General features: G+C 37.6%; 1 protein-coding gene across 1 annotated transcript in view; it reads left to right on the top strand.

Annotated features, from left to right (window-relative positions):
- Window positions 1-5,299: 5,299 nt before the first annotated feature.
- The window catches only part of kcnh1b (potassium voltage-gated channel, subfamily H (eag-related), member 1b), a 50,051-nt gene continuing 30,638 nt past the window's right edge, over window positions 5,300-24,712 (top strand). Inside the window, exons 1-7 of the mRNA XM_051908816.1 lie at window positions 5,300-5,530; window positions 7,335-7,458; window positions 7,676-7,782; window positions 7,865-7,993; window positions 8,263-8,381; window positions 10,647-11,039; window positions 20,114-20,543. Coding sequence (XP_051764776.1) covers window positions 5,458-5,530; window positions 7,335-7,458; window positions 7,676-7,782; window positions 7,865-7,993; window positions 8,263-8,381; window positions 10,647-11,039; window positions 20,114-20,543 — 1,375 coding nt within the window. The 5' untranslated portion in view covers window positions 5,300-5,457. The remainder of the gene's footprint in view (window positions 5,531-7,334; window positions 7,459-7,675; window positions 7,783-7,864; window positions 7,994-8,262; window positions 8,382-10,646; window positions 11,040-20,113; window positions 20,544-24,712) is intronic.

The following is a 24,712-nucleotide window of genomic DNA, read 5'->3' as shown; positions in this document are numbered from 1 at the left end:
TCGAGCTCAGAGTAGGTGAGAGCGAAGCGTTGAGGCCACAATGACACGTCGTGGTGTGCCCGAAATACAAGAAGTGCAGCCTACTGACGTTGATACTGTCTGTGATGAATGACTTGGATGGGTAGTATGGCCAAAATCTTATATCACAGGTTCAGTCATATAATAACACCCTAACTGTACTGTGACATGGATAGGCTACTCTTTATTCCGGACATGGTCGTAGAACATCGTCTGGTCTGGATTTTTAAAATGCCCTGGGCTGGCAAACACAAACAGCAACAACTTCAACAGATCTGATAACAGGGACTCTGAAATGGAAGTCCTTGTTATTGACTTCGGGGCGATGGAACCGTAAGTCCTAAAATGCTAACTCGCTTACATTTACATTTAGTCATTTAGCAGACGCTTTTCTCCAAAACGACTTACAAACGAGAATAGTAGAAGCAATCAAATCAACATGAGTACAACAGTACGTAAGTGCCATGTCAAGTCACAGTTTCATCAGTAAAGTGCTCGTAGCAAGGTTGTTGTTTTTTTTTTTAATATATACACAAATAGATGGAAAAAGAGAATAGAAAATTGAAAAAAGAAAAGCAAAATATAAATAAAAAGTAAGTGCTAATATTACTGGGTCAAGTGTTGACAAAAAAGTATGTCTTTAGCAGTTTTTTGAAAATGGCTAAAGACTCAGCTGCTCGGATAGAACGTGGTAGGTCATTCCACCAACCAGGAACAGACCAGGAGAAGGTCCATGAGAGTGATTTTGTGCCCCTTTGGGATGGCACCACAAGGCGCCGTTCACTTGCAGAACGCAAGCTTCTGGAGGGCGCATAAGTCTGAAGTAGTGAGTTTAGGTATAGTGGTGCAGAGCCAGTGGTTGTTCTGTAGGCAAACATTAGAGCCTTGAATTGGATGCGAGCAGCTATTGGCAGCCAATGCAAACTTATGAAGATAGGTGTGATGTGCTCTTTTCGTTTTGTTAAAGACCAGTCTTGCTGCAGCATTCTGGATCAGTTGTAGAGGCTTGACTGTGCATGCTAGAAGGCCTGCCAAGAGAGCATTACAATAGTCCAGTCTGGATAGAACAAGAGCTTGGACAAGAATTTGTGTGGAATGCTCTGATAGGAAGGGTCTAATCTTCCTGATGTTGTACAAGGCAAATCTGCAGGACCGGGCCATTGTTGCGATATGATCTGTGAAGCTTAAACAATCATCCATCACCACACCAAGGTTCCTGGCTATCCTGGAAGGAGTTATGGTTGACGACCCAAGTTGAATGGAAAGGTTATGATGAAGTGTTGGGTTGGCACCGACCACAAGCAGTTCCGCTTCCGGGTTTTGCCTACAAAAACACGTCATCCCTGAGGTACTCTATAGACCTTATGCGCCAGAGAAACAAGCACGCCGCCATCTTTATAAAATTGTCTTTGAACTTCTGTTTTGCGGTAGCTCTGTACATTTCTATGGCATCGCTGTCAAAGAATAATTAGCTGGTTAAGTGGATTTACTTGTTGTAGAGTTAATGAAAGTTATCATGAGCATTGTAATGTTTAAAGCAGATGTCTTAACAAATGTCAGTAGACCGGGAAGATTTTTGAAACGAGCAGTTCATTCATAAATGTAAGATCACTGTGGAAATACAAACCGGAAGTCAAAAGACAACGAGCGCAACGCTGAAAAGGGGCGGGGTACATAAGGTCTATATAAAAAATGTATCAGGTTTCCACAAAAATATGAAGCAGCACAACTGTTTTTAACATTTATAATAATCAGAAATGCTTCTTGAGCAGCAATTCAGCATATTAGAATGATTTCTGAAGGATCATGTGACACTGAAGACTGGAGTAATGATGCTGAAAATTCAGCTTTGATCACAGGAATAAATTACATTTTACAATATATTCACAAAGAAAACATCTATTTTAAATTGTAATACTATTTCACAATATTACTGTTTTTACTGCATTTTTGATCAAATAAATTCAGCCTTGGTGAGGAGAAGAGACATAGGCCTATTTCAATTGTACAATTACAATTGTAATGTTTCCAAACTTTTGATAGGTACTATATTTTATTGTATAAAATGCATGAGGACTTCATGCACAAGTGTTTGTAGTACATAAACCAATCATAAAATTGTAATAAAAATATAGGGGAAAATATCAGATATTGGTTATTGTTCAGCAGTGTATTGATTTCTTATTAAAAGCAAATGATTTCAAATTAAAAGCAAGAGATGAGATTAAAAAAACAAACAAACTATCAATTAGACAAAGGTCAGATAAAAACTGGTATTACACCGAACATTTCTCTCCCCCTCACTTCTGAAATGATGACTACGCCCCTGCCTGCCAGCAGAATAATACAGCGTTTTTAGTAGTTTTGACAATAGAGTCGTCTGTACGCGGAAAACTCAAAGGAAAAACGTTCCGTTTTAAGCATATCGTTGTCGTGTAAACGTACCCTTAGATGTTGATTCAGATGCCATCTGAAAACGCGCTGCAGACTGCTAACAGCGAACAATGCCAAATATTTGAATATTTGAGCAGCAAGCTCATTGACCGCTGAGGCAACAGCAACCAATCCGCTTTGCTGTGTAGATAATAATGTGATCGCTACCAAATTATGGAGGACCAAATTACTCAAAATGAAATAACTAAATAAATCATAAATTCAATAAAACAACAATTAAATGTACCAGTTTATTCTGAAATAATTCAATAATTATTAAATTAATTTAATTAATTATTAATTAAATAAATCAATAAATAAATGTATCTATTTATTTTGTAAAATTCCATGAAAACACAACATTTATTGTTTAACATATTTCACAAAATCCTCTTTCACTATTATTGTTTGAATTATTTTTTTTTTTATAATTGAATGTTCTTTTTCAAAAAGCCGTTTTTCATAATTATATGCTGAATTTACGAATGACGCCTATTTGACGAATCATGTATTTCCAAAGCACGATTTTCCCAAAGATTCTTTTCATAATAATAGAGGACATTTCACAAATGCCAATCAACAGGCAGTGGGCGGTGCTTGGCGCTAATTGGCTAATCCTTTCGGATGAATTACTTAGGTCTGGCGAGGTGAACTGAATGTTCGATATGCATCTGCACTGTGCAGGCTGATCGGCGTATGACATTAACGTACCGCGAGAGCGAGTCAAAAGCATAACGAGTCACATGCCTTCTAACGCATAATGCGATCGGCCTGCACAGCGCCGATGCATCTCGAACTAGCCTTGGGAATGAATATGGCTGTAGGACTTGATCAAGTTAAAAACGCACTGCTTTCATTTGCAGATGAAGTAGAAGGGGATGTTTTGTTTGGTGATGCTCTGTTATCTGGATTAGACGACATATGGGATCTGCTAGTGGCAATAAGTGCAGAAATTGCATCTAGAAATTGATGACTAGCCTACATATGGAACACTTTACCAGCACTGAACGCAGAGTTTTTGTAGATGAGTTGTGTGACGGGCGTAATTTGCAGGTAGGACATGTGATGTCCCCACCACATTTTGCCAGGGTCGATATTGTCCCTGCCACTTTTTTTTTTTTTTTTTTTTTTTTTTTTTTTAAATCTCACTGTACGTGTATATACCTAATGCAAATGAAACATATTCAGTTGACATTAATTTGTTAAAAAGAGGCGATCTGGCGCAGGGATGTGTTGATTTTGAAATCACGCTGAGTGTTCGTTGCCGCTGTTATCAGTGGCGGAACGTTCTATTTTGGTTCGTGCACAGTCTTCACACAGACGAGCGCGTGCGTCAATCTATCGGTAAAGCCGCTGCGGAGGGTCTATTCTTTCCGGTGTAATCACAAAGCAAAATGCACACAAACGTGTCCCCGCTTTTGATATACAATCATTGCTGATCATTTGATTTTAATGAGGAGAAAAAAACTTTATAAGGGTAGAACATGGCGTTCCGTGACACATGTCACCAACCACATGAAGATCGATTTGTCGTGTCTGTCCGCTCTCCAACTTTAAACCAATTAGCGCCAAGCACCGCCCACTGCCTGTTGATTGGCATTTGTGAAATGTCCTCTATTATTATGAAAAGAATCTTTGGGAAAATCGTGCTTTGGAAATACATGATTCGTCAAATAGGTGTCATTCGTAAATTCAGCATATAATTATGAAAAACAGCTTTTTGAAAAAGAACATTTAATTATGAAAAAATATGTATTTAAACAATAATAGTGTGAATGAGGATATTGTGAAATATATTAAACAATAAATGTTTTCATGGAATTTTACAAAATAAATAGATACATTTATTTATTGATTTAATAATTGAATGAATAATAAATACTTTATTTAATTATTTCAGAATAAACTGTTACATTAAATTGTTGTTTTATTGAATTCATTATTTATTTAATTATTTCATTTTGAGTAATTTGGTCCTCCATACCAAATGAGTTAAAGATCCATCAGCCTGTATCGTCAGAGTTCCAAGCCAGAACTAGGTAATTAATTCATTGTATGGTGTCCATTTATGAGTATTTATGGTTATCCTGATAAATTGCTATTAAGTTAAAGTAGCATAACAAACATCAAACAGTGCATTAAACCAAAATGAAATTAGCAAACATTAAACACCACACATGAAACAAACATAAATCTCTAGATGCATGGTCTAATATTTACAGCATGCCAGTGCTGTCCAGCATTCACCAGCCAGGACAACACTGGCATACTGAAATATTAGATCATGTATATAAACACACATAATATAAATAGAGTGTTTATATTATGTGTGGTGTTGTTTAATGGCTGACTGGAGCATACAGGTAGGTGCACTGCACAGTAATGCTGCATTTGCTATAGATGGCAGTATACTCTAGAATTTCTTTCTTTTTGACCAAAACACCCCTTTTCCTGTAGATGTCAGCATAGACTTAAAGTATATCAAACTTCCTCATTTCAAACGTATTTTCCCAACGAATGGTATTATTAGTATATCCTCACAAGTTTGCAGTCCTAACATATTGATGGGTCATTTGTGGTAATTTCCTTGTTCTACTAGGAAGTAAAATATGTATATATGAGTAGGATTTTATAGTGTTTTTATAACATCAGAACAAACATAATAGGGTTACAGTAACTTGGGTGTTTGGACCATAGGGTTTGGACTCCTAATCACTAAAGAAATCTGACCTCACCTCAGGTTTTGCTTATTCTGTAGTTCTCCCTCTCACCAACAGATGTCTCCGTCGATCACTGATTGTCAGACTCAGCATATGCTGGATCTCTTTACACAGATGTTGTCTATAGAAGACTCTGGTTGGCTCTTCAACAGCAGGGGGAGGCACAAGCAGCCAGTGCTTTATATCCTGATTTGGGCTCTTAACTCTGGCCATAATCATGTAGGCTGCTTTCAGGCAGGAGCCAGCCTCATCCTCACACTGATCTCAGACCGCATGAGGAGTAGGGATGGCCGGGGGACGCAGAGGACTGGTGGCCCCTCAGAACACTTTTCTGGAGAATATAGTCCGTCGCTCCAATGGTGAGAAAAGCCTTTCACAATTTCTTATTGGTGAAATAATTTGTTTTGAAACATTACAATCAACTCACTCCATGTGCTTTAGCTGTGCCTTATAACCACATAGTATAACCATTCAGTACTTTGGGTTTCATAAATCAGTTTATACAGATGTACTACAATGATTTCTTTGATATATTTTATTGGTATCTCACATGAAATGATCTGTTGTTTTAGACTGCTGTGCTTGTGTATATTTATATAAATTGCATATTATATATAATTATGTACTACTATTATGTATTACATTGCATATATATTTGTATGCAAATTTTAATTAGGGATTTAGAACTGATTAATTTGGGGAAAAAAACACAGGACAAAAATCCAAATCCATTCAAAAAGTTTATTACAAAGATGTTTGTTCTTACTGTAACTTACTTTTTCCTTTCAACTTTTCAGTTTGGACATTTTCTCATAGACAGACAGGTATATAGCTGATGTTTTCATGTGATTCAGTCCCATCCATCTCACTGTGGTGCTGTTTCTGTTCATAGTTGTTTGCTTTGACATCTGTAGTTTGTAGATCTAGATCAGTAGAAGTGATTTCTCTTATCCCTTAATTCATTCTCTGTATATTGTACTGCTTATGTGCTTTTACTATTGTTATGTAATCAAAGGAATTCATGGCATGCATTAACACTAGTAAAGAGGCAAAATCTGTATTAATAGAGACCTGAAAAATGATGAGCTACTTCTTTAATCACAAAAAACATCACTTGTTTTAAAGTAAGCATGTTTGAACTTGCTTTACTTTCTACACCGTGACTGTAGAAAGCTCATAAATATTTAATGTTAATGTCTGCTGGTAAACATCTCACTGTAACATTCTAGCACTGGACTCGTTTGTTTCACGCTGTATTTGGCATCAAATTTAGGGTTATTTGTGAAACATTGTTTAATTCAAGGTTTAACATGCTCTAAATGGTTACTTATTTTATTTTAAAAGGTATCCTATCCTTCAGCAGTTGCCACTGCTAGCAGATGCTGTAAACTACAAGTTTATGCTGGCCATTTAAAAGTAGCTGTGTTTTAATAGTTGTAGAAATATGTCATTATAATATAGTTGATGTTGAATATGTTAAATGGATGTAAACTGTCACAGCTCAGAATTGTTGCTATAGCTGAAGGGTTTGGGACTGTGCACATACTTGTGGTGCCATCAGCCAATAAGCATTGTCATGACATAACTGTCATGATGGCATCTACAAGGGGGCTAAGGTAACCAGAGGTAACTAGCCAAACCTGGTCATTCATTTACATTTATGGCTCCTTTAACCCAAGATTATTAAAGATGATCATCAAACACAATGGTTTTCTATGGCCTATAAAATATAGCAAATATTTTACACGTTTCCAGAATTCACCCATGGAATTGTTTATTGCTTCAAGAGTAAAGGTGCAGTCACATATACCATTGTTCAGCGAATTTTTGCAGTCACAAAATCGGGAATGTTGCATGGAGGCGAAAGATTTCCCCGCAAAATTTCACATCGCGTTGAAGTTGGTCACGTGCATTCGCCATGTTGACCATCAGAAAGCTGCTTGGTTTGAAAGTGACTTCTGTGTGAGATGTGCTTCATGCATTGCTAGTAATGGACGATAGATCTTTCTTGATCTTTCTTCACTAATGTGACCGCACCTTAAGGTGAACGTAGGAGCTAGTGTTTTTTACTTGTATCAGAATTAAGTCTTGACTCTATATCATTGCTGACACAACATATAGTAATCACAATATAAAAAATAATGTTTCATTCCTTCCTGGCAGACACCAATTTTGTTTTGGGGAATGCCCAAATTGTGGACTGGCCTATTGTCTACAGCAATGATGGATTCTGCAAGCTGTCTGGTTACCATCGTGCTGAAGTCATGCAGAAGAGCAGCACATGCAGGTTATTCCCTGTTTTTCTTCTTTATAGTTAGACTGCATCTAAGTTATATTAGTGTCAGTGAACAAATCAGCACCCATGACCATGTAATGGAGACTCACTGCAACCTCAAGTAGTTAAATCATGGATTTGGCATCATGGCTCACAGCTTAAATTTATGGCTGAGTCAGTATTTTTGTAGAAATTCTCTTGGTTATGTACCTCTCTGTCCCTCTCTCAGCTTCATGTATGGGGAACTCACTGACAAAGAAACCTGCGAGAAAGTCCGCCAGACCTTTGAGAACTATGAGATGAACTCCTTTGAAATACTCATGTACAAGAAGAACCGTGAGTTGGCTATTTGAAATCATTTGAAAGAGTTTATGCTTATCATATTCATCAAGAAATTAAAAAATTGCTGATATTGCAGGGATGCCAGTGTGGTTCTTCATTAAAATTGCTCCCATCCGAAACGAACAGGACAAAGTTGTACTTTTTCTCTGCACCTTCAGTGATATCACTGCATTCAAGCAGCCTATTGAAGATGACTCATCTAAAGGTTTGATTTGACACATTTCCCATTACCCAAAACATTTCATAAGGTGTAAATTTCATCAGGAAAGTGAAAGCTGTTCTCTGAGTGTCTGAGTGTTTGATTTTAGATGTTGACAGATTTATTCAGGATGTTGTTTTCACTGCTGAAACAATTTATAGACTACTTTACCATGCAGGAAAGAAACTATCCACTTTATAATACTGATTTATAAACACTCCTTCCAATATACATGTATTTTTCTCTAACCATTTCCCCTTTTTATATGAATTAAGGCTGGGGTAAGTTTGCTCGCCTGACACGGGCGTTGACCAGCAGCCGTGGTGTTTTACAGCAGCTGGCGCCGACTGTCCACAAGGGCGAGAACGTCCACAAGCACTCCCGTCTGGCTGAGGTAAATATATACGTGTTTGTGATCACTGTTGTGTTTGTGTGTGTGTGTCTACATGTGTGTTCAAGCACTTTCATCAAAGGAACACTTCATCCATTTATACCTGAGCACTCTTGGCCAAGAGTGTGTGCTGCAATCCCAAAAGCCCCTCTGCTGTCTTGAGATAAATCTCCAACATGTGCGGCTGCTGTTCACGTGACACACTCCACATGAGCGTCCCCCTCAGTTCTTGCATCGGCTCCAAAACCCTTCTGGTCACCCCATTTTGGTATGCTATAGGGTATTTGTACAGTACACGTGATGAAAATGTCTTCATCAGCATAGAACATTCGTACTGTACATGTGCAGATTAATTTTTTGCTGTACGCTCAGCTTGTAAACGCACCTGAATAGATGAAACAGCAACATCAAATTACTGGCGACGGCAACAACAGTAGACGCCCCCCTTGACAAGCGCTTGTGTAGGGACGTTAAGAGATTCTTGTAACTCTAGTTTAAACAAAGGCACTTTTATCAGTCATAGCTTCTGGAGAGAAATAGCATAAACACTGGACAAAGAAACACACTAATGTGACGAGCATCTGTGTTTGTGCATGCTATCTAATAAAGTATACTTTGACGGTGCTTTCAAACTTTGTTTGATTGCTTGGTCTGAACCAGAGTTCGATTGCTCCCCCCTACCCCTTCCCCTACTGGTCTCTATTCACATTATATTACTTGAGTCCAAACTGCGGTACGCTTGTGTCATCAAGCTGCATGACACCCATGATGCTAGGTAACTGCTATGAAGGAGAAGGCACCAAAATGGAAAGAGTTACTTTTGTTGGTCTTTTTTTGAACCTTTAGTTTTGTTTTCAAAGCGTCAGCACATAATGGCACTTGCGTCTATCTGCTGCCAGTGTACCTCAAATGTTCTATAGAAAGCAGGAGTCCATTTCTGCTGAAGGCGAGCAGAAATGTGACATTCTTTCTGGTTGCAGTTCGCCAGTCACGCTTGTCAGAAAAGTGAGTGAGGACACACACTTCTGCAATTTCACTTCCACAATTTAGTATGATTGCGTTCATATCATCAGCGAACCATATCAGAGCTCACATAAACTGTACCCCTGACCACCCTTTTTAGGGTGTGTTCGCACTTGTAGTTTGGTTCTCTTGATTCATTTGGTCTGGACAAAGTTAAATGAAAATTATTCATTTAGTCCTGGTTCACTTACTGTCATTTTTAACACCAAACCTAAAGATACAAAACAAACAAACCAAAAACTAGCTTTTGATGGCATATATTTTGACGGATTCTGTATGCATACGCTAACTGTTTGTGTCAAAGCTGAAGTATACTTTTGAGCTTGTTCACCATTTGTTATGTAAATTAAGCAGACATGGCTTTTTTTTTTTTTTTTTTTAACTCAAATCACATAATTGTATTGAGTCATCAGTGTCTGAATGTTCATATATGTTATTAGCAACATAAGGAACAGAATGGGTGACAGCATTAGCGAATCTCTCCCGAATTAGTGAATCTCTCCCGAATTAGCGAACCCCCCCCCCCCCCCTCCAGTTTCTTGTTTTACTTGTTTTTCAGTGTGTTGAAATCATAAATTGCAAGATCATTCTCATTGCCAGTGTTCTCAAAATTCTGTTCCTTGCACATACTCACAGGATGTTTCTTCACCTGTGGATGCTTAGCTAAGGCTAATTTTTAGTCATAAACACCATGATGGGAAAAGAGGCACTGAAACAGTTGTTGGGGAGCTTACATAGGCTCCCACTTCTTTCTAAGTTGTACTGGCTTTTCACTACCTTTTGTTCATTGTGGTTCTCTTCCTTGTCGCAGAAGTATGCACATGTGCACTTGTCTGGATTTCAGAAGAGTTTTAAATGTATTGTAGAGTCTGTGACTAATCGGAGTTTGTCTCACAAGAGGCACACACTGTAAGTTGGCTACTATCTGGGGCTTTTCTGTCGCAGACTTTAAAAATTGACAAGCTTCTTCTGTCTTGTCCGCACTTGGCTTAAGTTCCTTTGGATAGAAGCAAGTGTGTGCAAATCTCCATTCCCAGATTCATGCTGTCACTGTCACAAATGTGCGGAAACAGTCATGTCCCTCTCACTCATAGTTTCTGTCAGTCTCTCGGTAAGAGTTTATGCTCAAATACATCAGGAATGCTGTTTGTGGACAGAGGAAATATTCTCTTGCTGTCTCCCATAATGTTCATAACTTTTTTTCAGATTGTAGTTATACTCTGTCCTCTTCTTATTCCCTATCAGGTACTGCAGCTAGGCTCGGACATCCTCCCGCAATACAAGCAAGAGGCTCCGAAAACGCCTCCTCACATCATCCTGCATTACTGCACCTTCAAAACTACCTGGGACTGGGTGATTCTCATCCTCACCTTCTACACGGCCATAATGGTGCCCTACAATGTGTCCTTCAAGACCAAACAAAACAACGTCACCTGGCTGGTAGTAGACAGCATTGTGGATGTGATTTTCCTGGTGGACATTGTGCTCAACTTCCACACAACCTTTGTTGGACCCGCTGGGGAGGTGATCTCAGACCCAAAGCTCATCCGCATGAACTACGTGAAGACCTGGTTCGTCATTGACCTCCTCTCCTGTCTTCCTTATGATGTCATTAATGCCTTTGAGAACGTTGACGAGGTGAGTTTTCTTCTGGAACTCTCTACCGATTGTACACTGAAAAATGCACCTTTATGGATACAACAGCTTGTCACTGGGGCAGTACCCTCAAAGGGACAACTTCATACACTATCTAACCCTAAAAATTGCCCTTGTTGTTCAAATTGGCATTGTTTAAAATGTTTAGCTAGAGGAGAACTGGCTCTCCTGGTGTAGCCAGGGATCTTCCAAGATGCTACTTTCAAAATGGAGATTTTGAAAGTAAAAATGTAAAATGTATAAGTATGTAATCTAACCAACTTTACTGCAAAAAGTCTGCATTCTTTTAATTCAGCTGAGGTCACATGATACAAATTCACAGGTCAGAGTTCACCTAACTTTAACTTAGAACGCAGCAAAATCCGAAATTCTTCAGTCTCCCTGATTCACATGCGTTTGAATGCAAGTCAATGGAATGAAAAGTATATGACCAGTCCTTAAATCTCTTAATTGCCTTGAATTTCAGCAGTTTTAGTCACTGTGGCACATATAGCTAGACCAGAGGTGTCAAACTCAGTTCCTGGAGGGCCACTGTCCAGCAGAGTTTAGCTCCAACCCTACAGTGCGTGCACCTGTTTTTGTCTGACCCTGCTGACCCAAAGGGCATTTCACTGTCCAATGGTCATGCCTTAACTCCAATTTCTAGTATTGCATTAGTATTGCATCCTTCTCATGAGCATTTAAGTTAAATGAGTTAAATGTCTTTTTGGCTTTTTATGTTTCTCTGTAAAAGAAAACATACCTAATAATTATGCACACCTGAATATAAGGCGTTTTTCATTTCCAGCCTTCATGAACAATTATACTTATACAATTATAATTATACAATTATATCACTTATAAATGATCAAATACAATATTAATAGTAGTTATTAAGATGTTGTTTGGAATTGGTAAGATGTGCCTGGAAAAAAAAAATGATCAGAAAATCAATTTGCCTAATAATTCTGCATGCACTAGTTAAACACACCTGAACCAACTAACCAAGGGCTTTGAGATCACTTGACACTTCCACACAGGTGTTTTGGAGCTGATTGGAACTAAACTCTAAAGAACAGTAGCTGTGTTTCATTTTCGAAGGCTGCGTCCTCCGGAGGTCACATTCGAAGGTTGCATACGTCACTGAGGCTGTATCATTTCAGAAAAGTAAGTAGGACAGTCCGAATGCGACCTTCCAATGCACCCTTCTTTCACAAGAATTCGGAGGATGCATGAGGTGTATCCTTCGCTGCTGCAGATAGCCCACAATTCTTTGCGTCGCTGTTAACAACCGTCATTTATTTGAAAAAAATAAATAAATAAAAAATGGCGGCGTCGGCAGATGTACATACAAGCGAAGATGTGTTTAAATGTAAGTAGTTTCAAGCTTGTTTTTGTTTTAAACTTTGTTCTTCTTAATATCCTCCTCTTTTGTCTCTGTATCTGTTGTACATTTGCCAGCTCCTCAAGCATTAACCATTAACCATTAATTTGCTGAGAGCACAACAACGCTGCCGTCAATGCATTGGCATAGCAACATGATCCTGCTGTTTCCTTTCCTGCCTGTGTGTCCTATGAAGGACGTCTCGTTTAATTCTGGTTAAGGACACTCCGTATACCGCATCCTTCACAGGATGCGTCCTCTGGAGGATGCAGCCTTTGAAATTACATGAAATGAGATGCAGCTAGTGGATCTCCAGGAGCAGAGTTTGACCAGTGTTTGGTGTAATGCATTACTAAGTAATCAATTACTGTAACTTAATTACTTTCCCCTTGAAAAAGTAAAGTAAGGGATTACTCTTATTTTTTTTCTGTAATTTAATTACAGTTATTTCTGATGTAATAGCATTAAATACTGTATAGTTTATAAAACAATAGTTTTGGATTTAAATGCTGATGTTAACATCTAATGTTAAAATGTATGTTTTTTTAATTTAATCTTCTCCCTTTAAATTCGTTTTCACTCTATTTGCTCTTTTCCTGTTTGCCTGAGTTCCTAGTTAGTTTCCCTCTTTGTTAATTAGTTTCCATAGTTCCTAATTCCACGCACCTGTTCTGTTTCTCTTGATTACATTCTCTGTGTATATAAGCCCTGAGTTTCCCTAGTTCATTTGTCCGTTATCATCTACGTTAAATGTGGTTGAGTTCTAGATTATCTTCCGCGATTCTCCTAAGTTTCCTGTGTGGATTATAATAAAGACTGTTTTTGTTACTACTATTTCATTGTGCGCTTCAATTCAGCCACCTGTGACAGTAATAAGTAATGCAATGCTTTTAGAGAGAGTAATTACACTGTTGAGTATGTAATTAGTAGCTAGTAAGTAATTACTTTTTTAGAGTAGCTAACTTACCCTACACTGAGTTTGACGTGTGCTAGACTATAAACACTATAAATAAAATAAAGTTAGATCTAAATCTGGAAAATCACTTGTGTCATTGCTATAGCCTATATTGTCATATCGCCACGCCCTAAAATTTGCTTTATAGTAAAGCACTAAGGAATACAGTATGATGTCACGTAATGTGCTACACAGATTACTCATGAAGATGAAATAATCCAAATAACACAAAGAAAATACAGAGAAACAGGCTTGCAACACTTCACTAACACGACGTTAAGACAGGACAAAGAACTCAGGAAACATGGGACTATATATACTAAACCAGTACTAATTACTAATTAGCTAATTAGATGAATACAATAATCACACACTGGGAAACTGGGTCAAGCAAAGCACTGAAGACAGAAATCAAACGATACATAGAACATACATGTGACATATGACTTTCTATGACTGCTTTGTAAGTACTTATACTGTATGAAACTTTTAGGGGTAAATAAGGTACAGAGAGGTCCCTTTGAAGGTACTGTTTTACCCCCTAATTTATTTATATATTAATATTATTTTTTTTGAGAGTGTAAAGTTTTGTAATTGCTATTTCAAAAACTACAGGAATATTGAAGTGGTGTCTGCAAGCATTAGCCAGTGTCAGTCTCAGTCTTTCTGCTGAAAGTGCATTATTGCCTCACAGTCAGTCTTGATGGCTTTTCCGCACTGACGCGCTGTTTTCAGGATTGATTTCATCCTAGCATGTCAGGTATTTCCCTTGGGACCTCTGTGAATGAAGCTAGCAGTGAGTGATCTTGCTACATCATGCATAGAATCTTTGAATCTCTGCGGTTTACCACAGAAAGAAACTGCCATCGGAGACACAGGCTTTGCACACTCCTATAATTGTAAAATCCATCTGTCAGTGGTTCATAACTTCATACCCCTCAGAAGCCATCATCGTTAATGTCTAGTATATCCCAGCAGCCATCATTACCAGTGTTGTGCGGCGCCCAGCTCATTCAAGCATAGCTTTACTTTCAGCTTATGCTGCACTGCAGACTGCGTGAAACTTTGTTGTCAATGATTAGTGCAACAAACATGGGTTTGTAATTGAGAAGCTTTTTAAAAATAAAAACGCCACAGGGGCTTTCAGTCTCCATATGGAGGAATCTGCATATTCACAGTTAATAGGCACAATTGTGCTGTTTCTTCAGCTATATGAATCTCTAGCCAAGGAGACAAATGACATTGCCAATATATAAGACCATTTGCATCAGAACATTGAGTCTGGGGGCCAAAATCAGCAGCTACTACACTTATTATCCCCACTCAAAAGCAATGTCATGTAGAAGTCATGCTCATTAGTGGCTTTTGTACTGTGATTCAGCAGTCACAGAAGCCCACAGCAATAGCATTTGTGTTTCCTGTGTGAAGACTGCAGTGGAAAGAGCCACGTCATTGAATAATTAATGTTTGAATTGAACTAAGGACATTTACATTCTCTAAATACTGGAATAGAAAGAGAATCTAATAGTCCCAGGCTCCTTATGAGTGAAGGATTCAGGATTCTGGTTAATGTGACTGGGTGGATTGTGTTCACTCTGTGGCTCTGTACAAACTGGTAGCTGTATGTTGGAACAGGACACTCTTGCCCTGGCAGCTGTATACTGTAAAATGTTTAAGTGCCCCAAACATTTTAAATGGCTTCACATTGCATGATTTTTTTTTTAAATAGTAGAAAGAGTATTCTATAAATAAGTCCAGCTTTGTAGAAAGCACAGCAAGTGACAGACTGGATTTTAGGTATTAAATATCAAACTGGCAGGTTTAATACAGATCGTAAAGTCATCATGAAATGTGCCTTGCGCCCCATTTTACTCATTTTTTTCAATGAGTAGAAAAGGCTGGACTTGTTTTACATTGTCTGACTGGAAAATTTAAAAAAGGGCATTTCACATATAAAGCTATATCTGAATACAAGTTTGCATTTTGTTCCAGGAATCATTTATTTAAGCCTGCTTAAAGGGACAGTTTCTCATTAAGATAAGATTTCCAGATCACAAATGAAGAAATTTTGAAGATTCTCCCATCATTTTTGTCCATCCATTGAAATCCATGCAACCAATATTTTTAAGCTTAATCTATGAATTAAGCAGTTTAATCCAAGTCTTCTGAAGATACACAATCACTTTATATGATGAACAGATTTTTTATTTTTATTTTTTTATTTTATTCACGTATAAACATTGATCAACGCACTGTGCATGCTTGAACAAACCTCAATGGTTTGGGTTTTGCTTGATGTGCAAGAACAATTATTGTGATTATTTCTGTAACCTTTATTACATTAATGTTATCTCACATTCAAGCAACAGTGTGTAATATCTGGGCAAGATATACTATCAGTGTCTAATCCAATGGTTCCTAAACTTTTTAGAGTGGCATACCCCCTGAGGCGTTTAACATCCTTCTGCGTACATCCTCTTTTCCACTTAGACTGCAGTCACACCTTTTCCATTAAGGGACAATATTTGCCCTCTTAAATTGATTTTCAGGTGCATTTTTTAACCTTTATAAAGGCAAAGTTTTTTTTAACTCTATTAAATATGTCATGTTTTGTCTTAAAATTCCATTAATTGAATTATTAATATAATAAATAAAGCAATAAATTAAACAAAATCAATAATTTAAATCAAATGAAATCAGTATCAACAAAAGCCATCTTTGCACTGGCACAAGCTGCATCTAGATGTATTTACACACTGTTTAATTCTAATGTTATGCTAATGGTATGAGATAATGTTTTAAATAAATAATAAAAAAAATGTTCAGTAGAGAAATATAAAATGATGGTGAAAACAAAGTGATACTTTGAAATATTAACCTAAATCCAATAGTAGGTGGCAGTAAGTCACTGTCTTAATGAGTGAGTCAAGTCATTCATTCATTCAGTAATGAAGCAAGTGGATTCAATGACCCATGAATGGGTCATTGAATCATTGACTTTCCTGATTTGTTCAAAGCTGCAGATTCATTCACTAACAAAACACCGCTGTGTTCTGCTGTGGCTCTAATTGGAAATATTATTTTGTTGCCAAAGAGCAAACAGTACTGTGTTTAAAATGTAGGCCTACATCACTCAATGGTAGCCTTTTGTTTGTTGAACTGTTGTATAAAATCATTGTCACATTTGCAATCGTGTGGATATTCGGGAAAATTTGTATTCTTGCTTCTATAATATATTATCAACATTCAAAACAAGAACTCACACAGGGTAAGTTTTTGTATCGAAGAGAGTTTGAGTCTTAATCTGTAAGCATTCCACATACCACCCATGGTACAAATACTTTTCAAAAGAGACCTTAGGAATGCTAAGGGGTTAAATTGATCTCTATGCACAGTCGGTGTCTAAATTTGTTCTTCATGCTAGCAAGTTCTAAAACCACACTTTTACAAAGGTACATTGTCGAGTACGGAAGTGATGTAGCGTGATTTGTTAAGGCAGGAATTTGACTGGATGTCATGTATTTGACCTTTTACGGCACTACTATTTTCCTGTTTTTACGCTAGAGGCGGCATTTTGCCTGTTAGAAATACATGCTTGGTTTTAATATTATTTTAAGTAGGTAAAATTGAATGAACGGCAAAACTCAGCATTTTGCTTGCATACCTGAACTAATAATGAACTGCACTTATTAATCTTAGTAAATGTTGATATTAACATTAACAAATACATTATTAAAATCAAGAGTTGTATTTGTTAACACTAGTTAATGCACTGTGAAGTAACACGAACAAACTATGAACAGCTGTATTTTTATTAACTAATGTTAACAAAGATTAACAAATACAGTAACAAATGTATTGCTCATGGTTAGTTAATACATTAACTAATGTTAACAAATGAATCTTATTGTAAAGTGTTACTGAAGATAATGTCTTTTTTTCTTTAAAATAATGTGCACGGATACATCAGGAACTTGTATTAAGAAAATAAATTGGGTGACTTTCAGTTTCATGTTGACTTTCAGAACAGAACCACACACAACCTGTCAGGTGCCGTCCTCGGTCTTGGTTTTGGCACAGACACGTTTATTTAATCCCTTGGTAGGAAGTGCACACTCAAAGCTGTATTTTTTTCTGGGGCTTTGCGTAGCTGTCAGGTCGCTGTAGCAGAGCCTGCAGCATAGCAGGAGTGTCAGAGCTGGAGATTATAGCGCTCACACACACACACACACACAGTCCTCGTTCCCACAGCAGCAGCAGACGATGCCTGGGCTGGGCACGTCAACACCAGTTATCCTTCCTTTCTCTGCTGATGCAGCGGGCAGAATACATTTAAAGCCCAGCCACTGTATGATATACAAAGTTGTGCTGCTTCTGCAGGGTCTTTTTCAATGGGGCTTTTTCAACTGGTTGGTCTAGAGCAGAGCTTCCCAAACCTGTCCTGGGGCCCCCCAACTTTGCACATTTTGTATGTCTCCTCATATAACACACCTGATTAGCTCAATAACAGAATGCAAGACTTTAATTGGGTGTGTTGGATAAGAGAGACATATAAAATGTGCAACGGTGAGGGGTCCCCTGGAGAGGTTTGGGAAGCACTGCTCTAGTCACAATGCAAACATTTAAGCTGTCAACAGCATGCAGAGAAACAAATTTCGATTTCACAGCAAAAAACTAATGTTATTGAACACATTTCATTTAAAAAGTGAAATAAAATAAATATTAACAAATTAAATAGTAAATAAATAGTAAAAAGTCATTTAAGACACGTTAACAGTAAGGAATAAAATAAGGAACAAAAACAGAAATTACAAACAACAAAATCAGTTTTTCAAGTAAATATTTTAGCTAATTGTTATTTATTGTTATGTATTGCTTGTTATATCTATTTCACTTAAGTACTGAACTGTTCTGCAGTTTGGATTTGAGCCAGTCACATACTGTACAACTTTTGGTTTGCCATTTCCATTGCCGGAACAACATTCTGGCAAGTTTCTCTCAAAGTTATGAACAAACTTTCTTCTACTAACATTAACAGAATTAGTTATCAAAGTTATCTGGTCTTTAATAATTTTCTCAAAACGTTAGCACAAAAACATTATTTATACAACGTTCATTGAGCATTTTTTTTTTCTCTGAAATGTTTTAGTTGGATGTTCATCTAATAATGTTTTTAAATGTTACTAATAGTGTTGTAGTCAAGACCACCTAATCCGAGACCAAGTCAAGACCAAGACCAATGTGTGTTGAGACCAAGACAAGTCCAAGACTTTGAGGGGTTGAAACCAAGACAAGACCAATGCAGGGCGAGACTGAGCCAAGACCAAGACCAGACCAGCACTCCTTAAATTAATAAAGATCCACATTACCTGAGAAATGACTTACTTTTAATCAATAAATATAATTAGAATAAGACACTATATAGAGCTGTTACCAATCAAATTAAATCATTAACAAAATTCATCTTTGCACTGCAGAGGTGGTACTGAATTGGTAAATTACAAATGCATAAATAATGTTAAGAATAATGTTTTAATTATATCACATTATAATATAAAAATCAAGATTTCGACAAGTACTTTTTGACAACAATATCTTGAATTTTGTGAGCATTTCTATTAATTTTGGTGTTATTTTTGACAAAATCCCTCATTACTTTCTGAACCGGCACAATAAATAAATCAAATTAGAAATATGTTATTGATTGCATCTGAAGCAGTAAGTTTTACATCCAGTCACATTAATGATGTTAATAAATAAATCAGACAGTGCACCAGCAATTTAGTAATATCCCAGCAGTTGTGGTCTTGAAACAAAATCCTGAGTTCTCTTAGTCTGAGACCGAGACAAGACCGAGTACAAATGTGGTTGAGACTGAGACAAGACCAAGACCTTCAAAAATGGTCTTAAGACCGGTTTCAAGACCAAGACCGGTCTCGAGTACTACAACACTATATAGTTACCACTTGTTTCAGAACGTTTGAAGAATGATATGATTATTTTTCATATAACCAAGAAAAAAAAAATTGTTTTGAATGTTCAGAGAACATTCAGAAATAACTTATTTTTACTGGGTATTTGTTCTATTGTTTATTTATATTTTTTATTTTTCAATTGGGTATTGCAAAACATGGTGCGCGTGCAAATTTGGCTGAATAAAAATGAAAATTCACTCTCTGACATTGGGTTGTGCTTATTGGAAAGCAAAAATATGGCGGTACACAAGGAAAGTGGTGCGCAACTTTTCTGACACATGCTTGTCACAGAGAAGACAGGAAGTTAAACATGTATTCAAACAGCCAATCAGATTTTTGTAATTGCTTTGGAATTCATCAGTCAACACCAAATACAAGAGTACAGAGACAAACTTCCGGATTCTTTCTCTGCTATTCACTGTCACTTAGCAAAATAATCTTGTGATGAGCACCACCAAGATAGGAGCAGCAGCTCTGGGCATGTGACCAAGAATGCAAATCTTATTGGTTGGTTTTCTTCAAAGTTCAATGTAAAAGAGATTAGAACACCTCTCCATAATAAAAAAAAAACTGTCAGATTGACGACATACGAATGATCATGTCGATCTGAACAGACGCATTAATTTTTGCACCAAAAATTCGTCTTGGTGTGAACAGGCTTTTAGTTTGGTTAATATTCCATCATGGTGATTTATAGGTAAAAACATAATCTTAATGACCACTAACTAAAATAGTCACTAATCACTTCTCTGATTTCTTGCAGGGCATCAGCAGCCTCTTCAGTTCTCTGAAGGTGGTGCGTTTGTTGCGACTCGGGCGTGTGGCCCGCAAGCTGGACCACTACATTGAATATGGTGCGGCGGTGCTGGTGTTGCTGGTTTGTGTGTTCGGCCTGGCCGCCCACTGGCTAGCCTGCATCTGGTACAGCATCGGTGACTATGAGGTCATAGATGAGGAAGCCAACATGGTCCGTACGGACAGCTGGCTGTATCTTCTGGGAGAATCTGTTGGTACACCATATCGCTTCAACGCCAGTGGCACGGGGAAGTGGGAAGGGGGTCCCAGCAAAGATTCGGTCTACATCACGTCATTGTATTTCACCATGACCAGCCTGACCAGTATTGGCTTTGGGAACATCGCCCCCACCACAGATGGAGAGAAGATCTTTGCCGTGGCCATGATGATGATTGGCTGTGAGTAAAACATTTCTCAGCCACTAAATGAAATTCAAGTTGTTCTGTGGTACTACATAAATTGCACTTTCTGGAACATAAAAAGATTGAAAGATCTGTTAGTGAAGGGATCAATTTCCTCAAATCAATTTTATCAATTTATCAATTTTAGTTCATAAAAACCCCTGTAAAGATGTTCGGTGTCACCATGTTTGTTGTAAAGGTTTGGACTGCAGGTGCTTTCTCTGCCGTTGACACTCTCAGTGGAACATCAGATCTATATAGAGCCCTGTGCTGATCTAGATTACATTCTGTCCAGACACCGGCCCGCAGAACACTATGATGAATTACATAATTGCTTTGTTCTGGGAAGGCCCTACTTTTCTGCACTGGCAGATGCTCTCCTTGGTTTGTAATGATAAGCCAAATTGGTTGGGTTACAAGATTTAAAATGGGGTCAGATTTACTGTATGAGATCTTTAGAAGTTAAAAGAATGAGATATAAAACACAGATAAGTTTAATTAGAAATTATGTATTTACAATGTTTACAATCAGGAAAACTGTCAGGAAAATCAGGAAACCATACCCTAAAACAGTCCAAGAATCCTAGTGTGCTGATAAGTCCCAATGTGAGTGTCCACCAGTGTATATACAATCCAAGAAAAGTGATAATCCAGTAGTTTGCAGTTGTGTCTGAACAGGTAAGTCCACAGGTTGGAAGCTCCACAATCCAGAAAGGGTTATATTTCGTGTCTGTAAGTGATTGTTCATTTGTTTGCCATGCTGCTCTTTAAAGAGATGTAGTTACTGCTAACCATTCATTTCTTAAAGACATACACAAATCATTGCAATAAATTGAGTGGTAAAACATCTCTCTTATGTGACAGTTTCACAGGTTTTAAAAGAATTTTCTGGATAAATACAACTGGGCTGCATGTGTGGCATTTTGTTAATTACCATAGTAAATGCAAGGTCACACTTTATTTTATACTGCTCATGTTTTCATGTATTTAGATAAATTATTATGCAATAATACTAATTAACTACATGTACTTTTTTGGAGCTGCTTACGCATAGTTATTGCTATTTGTTAAGTAATTAAGTATAATAAAGGTGTGTTCACAATAGAAACATTTCAGTGAAATTTTGAGAAAAATAGGTCAATTGTCAATAGTGCACAGAAGTCACTTTCAAACCAATGCGCTTTCTCTTGGTCATTACGGCTAATTTTCGAGACCAACTTAAACTCGAGTTAAATTTCCAAAACAATCTCATAAGGAAATTATTTTACAAGATAGTGATTTTGAATGAATTTGTACAATGTTATTTGTACAGAAATTTATGTTTTTTGAAAAGAAAATAGGCATGAAGGTCCACAACCTAACCCTACCCCTAAACCTAACCATGGTGCATAAGCAGTTGTACAAAAACGTACAAATCAGGTCGTATGAATTCATATAAATTAGCCACCAATTTGCAAAAACATAAAATAGTTATGAATTGTCATTAGAGTGTGTTGAAATCTCTGTGGGGACAACTTCCCCACAGAGCAGCTATAAGCAGCTCTACAAAAGAGAATAATGGGTAACACTTGATTTTAATGGCCCACTTTAGACATTCTACTAACAACAGTAAGTAACTTGCCAACTACATATCAACTTATTCTACCAACCCGAACTGAACCCTAACCTAACAGTATACTAAAAGTCTACTACAGTCAAACTGATAATAATGATAATAATGAGAGTTAGTTGACATGTACTTGCAAATTATTGAGAATTAGCTGGCTTGTAGTTGCAAATTTTTGAGAGTTAGTTGACAGGTGTAGTTGCAAATTATTGAGAGTTAGTGGACATGTAGTTGCAAATTACTGAGAGTTAGTTGATGTAGTTGCAAATTATTGAGAGTTAGTGGACATGTATAATTGCAAATTATTGCAAGTTAGTTGACATGTAGTTGCAAATTATTGCAAGCTAGTTGCCATGTAGTTGCGAATTATTGCAAGTTAGCTGACATATAGTTGCAAGTTATTGAGAGCTAGTTGACATGTAGTTGCAAATTATTGAGAGTTAGTTGACATGTAGTTGCAAATTTACTTAAAGTCAGTAGAATGTCTAAAGTGAACCATCGAAGTAAAGTGTTACCCAATAGTTGTTATTCAGCTCAATTCAGTTCATTGTTGACATGTAATATGACTGCACCATAATACAGCTAAACTGAGAAAAGACTGTATCTTGGTATTTTTTATACGTGTGCTCTTGATGTAGGTGCCTATTTGTAACTGTATTTTACCAGCATAAAACCTAAATGTTTGTACGAGTGCCTGTGGTGACTGTGATTGCCTTCTAAATTGTTGTCCAGGACATGATCACCTTGCTTTCATCTCAGTGTGTGTATGGGTGTCTGTGCTTGTGCGTACCGGCACAGTTAGCATAGCGTTGTTGTGTAGGGTCTCTGCGGGTTTGCCCCGTTCAAGGCGTGAGTGATGCTGTTGGCCGCCTGAGGGTGACGGTGATGTGGAGTGTCATAAAAGCGGGAGGAGACTGACAGAAAGACAGAAGATCACAGTGTGATCCTGCTGATGCACAGGAAGCACAGCAGGCACACATTCAGTCAGCATGACACTCTCTCAACACACACACACACACACACACACACACACACACACACAGGGAGAATAAGAAATTAGAATTCGTTTGAAGAAAATAAAGCCTATTTAATGCAAATTTAAAGAGAAAATGTACATTATAGCCTTATTGGTCATAAAAATAGGCTTCATTTTCTTTATGCTAAATACAATACCCGTGTGTATGTTATAAAAACATAAATATATCCCACAGTGCTCAGTGTTTCTGTGTGTGAACGCTGAAACAGTTGGTCTGTAAATGGGAGCAGCACAATTAGGGCCACTGCAAGAGTGTGTCTGAATACAGGCCAAGACTAAACCTCTCTCTCTCTCTCTCTCTCTCTCTCTCTCTCTCTCTCTCTCTCTCTCTCTCTCTCTCTCTCACTCTCTCTCTCACACACACACACACACACACACACACTATCAGGTTACTTCTGTTTCATATACAGGTTAATTAAAGCTGAGAGACGGTCATAGCCAAAGCTTACCTTTAAAAATAAAATAAAAAATAAAATAAAAATCAGTGTTAGTATCAGGTAACAAATGATCCTTCAGAAATCATTCTAGTATGCTGATTTGCTGCTCAAGAAACATTTCTGATTATTATCAATGTTGAAAACAGTTGTGCTGCTTCATATTTTTGTGGAAACCATGATACATTTTCCCCCCAGGATTCTTTGATGAATAGAAAGTTTACAAGAACAGCATTTAGATTCTCAAATATCAAATTTTGTCATTTTTAAAGAAATTTAAACAATAAATACCATTTTGTGGCTCTTTAATGTGTCATGACGGATCGCTGCAGCGCCTCAGTTCAATCAGCTCGTGAACCGATTATCTCTTCCCACTAGTTGATTTATAGCATCAAATAAACATGAATGAACATCAGAAGGAATGTTGTTTCAACCTCGGAAAGACGTCAGTACACACAATTTTTCAAGTTTAAGTCCACCGACGTTAATCTACTAACTCCCCTTACTGCTTTGTCTGACAAAACGGCGGATTCAGCATTATGATTTATTAGATCACCTGTCAATCAAACTCCCAGCGAAGGGTCAATTACCTCATTTGCATGTGTATTTAAGTTCCATTGTTTCTGTTCATGATTGTCAGGTCTCGTCTTCACTATGGTTGTGTTTGATTGGTTGCCTCTATGTTGGATTTACCGTGTGGATTATTAAAGACTGCTTGTTAACTCTCATCTTTGTGTGCGCAACCCGACCGTGACAGAAGACCCGACCTTAAAGTGATTTACAGCGGCAGCTTTTGTCCAGCCACTTCTGCTTAAGGCCATTCCCTGGTTCACACCTCCACCTGCACCAACCTGGATTTTTTTGTGTTTGGTCCCTCTCCCGGACTCTTGTTCTCCTCTGGAACCTCCTCCATTCATCTGCCGGCACAAGGTCGCGCCTTTCCAGGAGGGGGGTGTATAATATCACAGTTGCACTCAGTTTGGACTTTGTTTTCCTGCCTGCACTGTTTTCCCACCTGAGTTAGTTGTCATGGTTACAGTTTTTATTTGTCATTTCGTTCAGCTGTTTTGTCACCAGTTACCTCATTTGT

Source organism: Ctenopharyngodon idella, chromosome 10, assembly GCF_019924925.1.
Source record: "Ctenopharyngodon idella isolate HZGC_01 chromosome 10, HZGC01, whole genome shotgun sequence".
In the NCBI taxonomy this organism is placed as follows: domain Eukaryota; kingdom Metazoa; phylum Chordata; class Actinopteri; order Cypriniformes; family Xenocyprididae; genus Ctenopharyngodon; species Ctenopharyngodon idella.
This window is presented reverse-complemented; position numbering and strand designations above follow the sequence as displayed.